This window comes from Dryobates pubescens, chromosome 14 (assembly GCF_014839835.1).
Source record: "Dryobates pubescens isolate bDryPub1 chromosome 14, bDryPub1.pri, whole genome shotgun sequence".
NCBI classification, from domain to species: Eukaryota; Metazoa; Chordata; class Aves; order Piciformes; family Picidae; genus Dryobates; species Dryobates pubescens.
Window position 1 is genome coordinate 26,346,523 of NC_071625.1, and position 6,000 is coordinate 26,352,522.

General features: G+C 54.8%; 1 protein-coding gene across 1 annotated transcript in view; it reads right to left on the reverse strand.

The window, feature by feature from the left end:
• SDC2 (syndecan 2) overlaps positions 1–2,121 on the reverse strand; it is an 87,604-nt gene extending 85,483 nt beyond the window's left edge. The window contains exon 1 of the mRNA XM_054167455.1: positions 1,823–2,121. Within this exon, the coding sequence (XP_054023430.1) occupies positions 1,823–1,882 (60 nt within the window). The 5' untranslated portion in view covers positions 1,883–2,121. The remainder of the gene's footprint in view (positions 1–1,822) is intronic.
• Between the last annotated feature and the right edge of the window lie 3,879 nt (positions 2,122–6,000).

Consider the following 6,000-nt stretch of genomic DNA (forward strand, 5'->3'; position numbering starts at 1 on the left):
AACAAGGACAGCCTTCTACAGAGGCCACAGACTTGGCATCTATCTTTTCCCAGAGACTGGTCTACAAAATCCTACCATAAGGGACAACGTAGCTGCTGCCAGACAGACTGAAAGAAAAGGAGAAGAAATAATAAAAAAAAATAAAAGAAAGGCGGGGGGGGGAGAAGAAAAGAAAAGGAAAAACCCAGCCTCCTTTTACTTTTCCAGCCTCTCCACAACTTCCTGGCAGCGGTAAGGCTGCGGCACCAGAGCCAGGGCAGGCTCTCCCCCCGCCCCGCCTTGCTCTCCCCACTGCCCCGGTACGCCCCATAGGACTCGCCTTGCGCTGCCACAATGTGTTCATCCTAAGGCAAAAAACCCATAAAACTTAATACTTTACTAATTACTGTGGCAATTTAATAGTTACTACGCCACCCGAGAACTTCAGAAGCAGAGCGTTTCTATAAAATTAAAGCCTATTGTAGCTCATTAGGCAAGGGTGTTTGTGCAGCGCTGCTAGGCTCAGCGGAAGCAGGAGCCCGGGTCCTACACAGCCCTTGTTTTAATTAGTCCTTAAGAAAAGTGTTTTGCAACTGTATCCTTGGAAATCCCGACCGATGAGCCAGGTTTCAGGAAGGCTGCGACTGGGCTAACTTATACAACCGCTAGACAACTTCAAAAGTTAACCCAACCTGGCGACATTATTCAGTTCAGCGGAGCAGCTCATTTTAATTGGATTAAATTGTCACGGCTTTTTTAATTTCATCCTCAAACCTCCATTTATTATTTCCCAATATTTGGCCAAACACTGCAGCGGTGTCATCTGCACGTCCCTTTCCCTCGCAACAGTCTCAGACCTGCCGATTGAAGCCCAAAACCCTCCGGACCTTTCCCGGGCTGGCTGCCGCGGAAGGTGGGCGCACATCGCCGGAGTGGCTTTTCCAGACGTACGAATCCCGAGGTAACAACAGCGTTCAGCAGAGGTCCCCGATTAGCAAACGCTCCCGTGGCTCGGGAGAAGTGCAAACGGCAGCACTCTCCCGAGAACCTAGCAGCAAGCACCTACGGGAAGGGCCGGCCGGGGGTCCGCGGCCGGGACAGGCGGCCGGGCGACAGGCGCGCAGCTCTGCGCCCCCGCTCACGGTAGAGGCGCAGCAACGCGGTGTACCGGAGGGTTTAGGGGGGTCCTGAGCAGAGCAGCCAGGAGTAAAATCCACTGCTTTTGTTTGTCTTTTTCGCAGGCCGGCCGGGCAGGGTTGGTTTTGCAAGGAGACGCTCCTGACTCCCAGCCCGCGGAGCCGGGGCTAGGCGGCGGTTCCCTCGGACCGCCGCTCGGAGCCCGCCCGCCCGACACCCAGCGCTCGGCCGGGCTGGGAACAAAGCGCCCTGGACCTGACCCAACCCCGCGCCGCCGCTGCCCCTCGGGCGCCCCACGGCTGCCCCACGGCCGCCAGGCAGCCCCTCCACACCCCTCCTCCGGGGCAGCAGGAACAGAGGTACCGGGGTGGAGGGTGCTCCGGTCCGGCAGGCGGCTGGGTCGCCGCGACAAACTTCGGATGAGGCTCACCGGAGAGCGGCGGAGTGCCCCGCTTCATGGGGTTCTTTTAAGGACTCCCTGGGGGTTTTTTAGGGGGAGGGGCGGTGCATTCTGCTTGCCGAGAGCTCAGCTATCAACAGATTCCACCGCGGACCGCTCCGCTGCCTCGGCGGGCGGCGATGCCGCGGAGCAGGGCCGGGGCTGCGCGCCCCGCACTCAGCAGACGGAGCCGAAGCGGCCGCCGCCATCCCGTCCCTCCGAGCCCCGCGGGGCTGCCGCGCCACCCACCACCGCCCCGGCACTCACCGGCTGCCCAGAGGCGCAGGCCACGAAGCTGACGGTGAGCGCTAGCCACACGCCCCGCATTATTCCCGCGGAGCCGGCGCGGCGGCGGCGGCCGCCGGGGGCCGGGCACAGAGAAGAAACCGGGGGTCGGCGGCGGCGCTCAGCGGCGCCCGGGGAAGGGGGGGCGCGGGGCAGGCCCGCGGGCGCCCTCCGGCCCTCCGCGCTTCTTCCGCTCCTGTCCGCGCTCCGCTCCGGCGGGCCTGGTGCTGCGCGGCGTTCGGGTGCCCGGGGGCTGCAAGCTGCGCGCTGCCGGCTCCGCCGCCCTCCGCCGCCCTCCGCCCCGAGTGCGTGGCGGCGGCGGCGCGGCTCCCAGTTAAACCCCGCAGAAATTCCTGCAGGATTACAACACAGATTGGCAGCTCCCCCAGCCAGTGGAAGGAGGCGGCGCGCCGCTGCCGCCGGCTCTCGCCCCTCGCAAATTCAAGCAACTTTCCCCCCTCTGCTCCTCCGCCCCGCTCTCGTCCTCCCCCCCAGTGGAAAACATGAGCAGCGCCGCGGGCCGAGCGAGCGAGGGCCGGCCCGGTTACAAGAGCCGGGGCGGGGGAGAGGCTGCGTCCTTCCAGGGCAAATCCGGCCGCGGCCGCCGGTTTTCAGCGCTCTGCCGCCGCGCTCTGCTCCGCCTGGGTGCGCGACATTGAGCGGTGGGGGAAAAAAACGGGACGAGGGCTTAAAAATCACGGGGATGGGGCAATAGCCCCAAATGCCGGTTCATTTTGACCCCCCCCTTTGGCTTTCTACCTCAAGATACCTCTTTGTTTGTTTATTTGTGTGTCGTCCTCCCCCTTTTCTCCATCAACAAGATGAAGAGAAACTTTTAGGGGTAAGAGAGTGGCAAGTAAGAGACGGCTGTGATTTGCACCTAGCTACACGGATTCGGGAGCTGGGTCTTCAACATAAATGTCGCAGGAACTGGCAGATCCAGAAGCCACGACCAGAAGTCTTGCTATGACTAGTCCATGGTATTTCTCAACTGGGGAAAATGGTGGTGTTGCAGAGCTTGGGAGCCTGATCCAGTTGCCTCTGCCAGTGCATTTCCACCACTGAACGTGTCCCTGTTTCACATCAGGGAAATGGGAAATGACCAATAACCAGGAGAGCAAAATGTATCAGTCTTGCCTGCAAGCTGCCACTTGTGACTTAATTCAGAAGGCTGTGGGCAGTGTTTTATACCATGAGTCAAAGGGTCACAAGAACCATCATGGTCTCTTTTGGTTTAGCAAAAATCTATTGCTCTTAGAGAACCCAGGGAGGTTTTTCTATGCCCTGTCTGCCAGTGGGTGTTGTTGAGATCCCAACTGCCTTTGGTTCCTGCTCTGGTTGCTTTCCTATCAAAACAGGAATGCCATGTAAGAAAATACAGTTAATTTGGCTCAAGCAGTCTCTTGCCTCAACTCATCACTTTCCCAGCCTCTCCCAGGCAAACAAGCATCCCTGGAGATCCCTGCACAGTGTGGGTGCAACAGCTGGCTCTGTGCTGGGAAGTGGCAGGACCCTCGGCCCTGGAGGGATAGCTGGCCATGCCTGGAGTGCTCTCACTGCACACAGCCCAGTCCCAGGAACGTGATACCTCTCAACAGTTACCAGGCTTGCTATTTCTAGACCCACCTTCTGGACATGCTGTCTCGTTGGGTTTTAGTCTGCCTTCCCCACTGAAATCTTAGCAGATTTGCAAAGGTCTGCTCCCCGTGGGTGTCACACACAGATTGTTTAATATATTCCTTATGTTAGACAGATTGTTTAATGTAATCCTTCTCCCTCAAAGTATGCTGCAAATACTGAGGGCTCCGTTCTGTGTGTCCTGTTCCTTGGTTTGACTACAATCCTGCTGTCTACCAAGTAATTTCAGCGCTCTTTGAGGTGGGTGGGTGAAAGGCAGCGAAGCAGAACTCCAGTCGGGCCAGATCTGTAGGACCTGGCATAGGCATGGGATCTCATAGGGATCCCTGTCTGAAGGGATGGGAAGGATGGGGAAGCAGAAATATCACTCCTTACGCAGGCAGGATCCTCAACAGTGGGAGAGCAGAGTGCTACCTTAGGCACAAAGAACATAAAGCACAAATGCAGAGACAGAGCAGCTGAGTACAGGAAGCATGCCAAGGGTTGCCAGACCCCAGGGGGCTAGTGACTTCCTACAGCAGGGTGGGGGTTGAGTGTTCAGACCTTTCAGGCACATCTTTAACAAATAAACCAAGCTCATCTTTTCTTTCATGTTACAATCCACACTTATCAGGGATTTACAAACTCAGTAGAATCTGTCAAAGCTCCACATACCATCTGCAACCAGCAAAGGGAAAGCCTTCCTCAGGCAAAGGCAACAGCATCTCATGGCCTCCTCATGGACCACGAGTGTCTATACAGCCTTGAGCCCTTCAGGGCCACTGCCTACGACCTGCAACAACTCCAAATACCTACACACATCCTTAAACCTGTGCAGGGACAATCTCTGACGGCAAGCATGAAGCTAAGAACACACTAATGAGAAGGAGCAGAACTGAAGACTGGAAATCAGACAGATGGTTTGGAAAGCTAGACATGAGGAGGAAAGAAGAGAGAATAAATGGCCCTTGTAGGTCACAGAAATAACTAGATATTGTCTTGGGACCTGTCTGCCACCCCCTTACTCCCATGTCTCAAAGCACCATACTCTCTGGTGGTCCTATGGAGAATGGCTCTCTTATCACAGCCAAGTGCTTCAGCATCCTCTCCTTCTCCTCACCCAGATTTTATAGAGACTGAGGCAAGTGGAATGCCCAGAAAGGAGCTGGACCCAAGTGTTTTAACCTAGAGGAATTACATCATAAGGGCTGCAACGAGAGCAGTTGAGCCAGGCAATAAGACAGTTGCCAAAAGAAAGCTGCAAGCCTGGGCATTTCTGATGCAGGCTTTCAGGTAATGATCACTGCACCGCCTCTGTGTCACCCCAAGTCCCTTCCAGGGCCCTCCAGTGGGCACTGACCACCTGATCACAGCTCCAAAGTCAAACCAGGCTGGATCAGGATTAAGGAACAAACTCCATCAAAGGCTTTTTCTAATGTGGTTTTTTTTTTCCTCTCCCCACAAAATGTGCTGTGTGCCAGAAGGATGCAAGAGGACCTCACCCATAGCAGGTGCCACGTGGTCATCAACCACCAAAAAGCCCTAATGATAACCAAAATGTCCACCAAGTTTGACAGTTAAGCTCTGGGGCCTTCCTAAAGGCAAATAAAGCTTTTGGGTGGTGCTGCCTGCTCTGGCTCATTTACACCGTGCAGTCAAAGCACCAAGTGTGCTTCACACAAGCCTTTCTAAAGCTAGCAGTACCACAGAGGGGAGAGAGAGGGCTTTGCAGGACCCTTTTAGTGTTGTGTACTATGGAATTTTAGGGAAGAGTGGTGGTTAGAAAGATGGGAGCTGTGCAAAAAGCAAGTTTGGGAATCTTGGGGGGAATAAAAAAAGAGAGTTCCAGCCCATGGCTGCCAAGGTAGGTCAAGGGTAAGTGGAGTTCAGCGCTTCCCCAGCACCCATGTCTATTGTGGCAAAGCCCCCCTGCTGACTTGCACAACCAGCAGAGCTAAGGAAAGAGATCTGCATGGGGAGGAGAGGTCCTAATCTTGCCATTTCTCCATTAATAGTTGGCTAATAACATGAGATGTGATTGAGAACACTTGGCCCAGAGCACTAGTGAGGAGCACAAAAGCCTGAGCCTCGTGCTGCAGTCAAGTGGGTGATGAGGTGCTGCTGGCTGGAGCTGCTCTTTGTTGTGTAAATGGTCTCTGGCACTATTTGTGCCCAGGCTGGGAGAGAGCCTTGGCATCACATTCAGAAGTTATAAGAAGTAGTCAATTTTCCTCAGTAACTTATTCAAAGAGGAACAAAACCTATGAAAAGGAAGAAAGCAGCTGATATTAAATGTGCCTGAACCCATGCCAGCAATGGCCTGAGATAACTTTGCATTCATATTGCCTACATTTAGCCCATACCTAAGGCTAAACTCTAGCAGCCACTTTATTGTCCATTGACCTCAGCCCAGCAGGGAAGGGGAACCAGGAAAAGGAGAGAAGAGCCAGAGGCTGAAATAAAAACAGGGTTAATGAAATAGCCAAACTAATACCAGTGTCAGTACAAGAGCTATAAAGTTCACAGCAGAAGTGCAGCAGTCA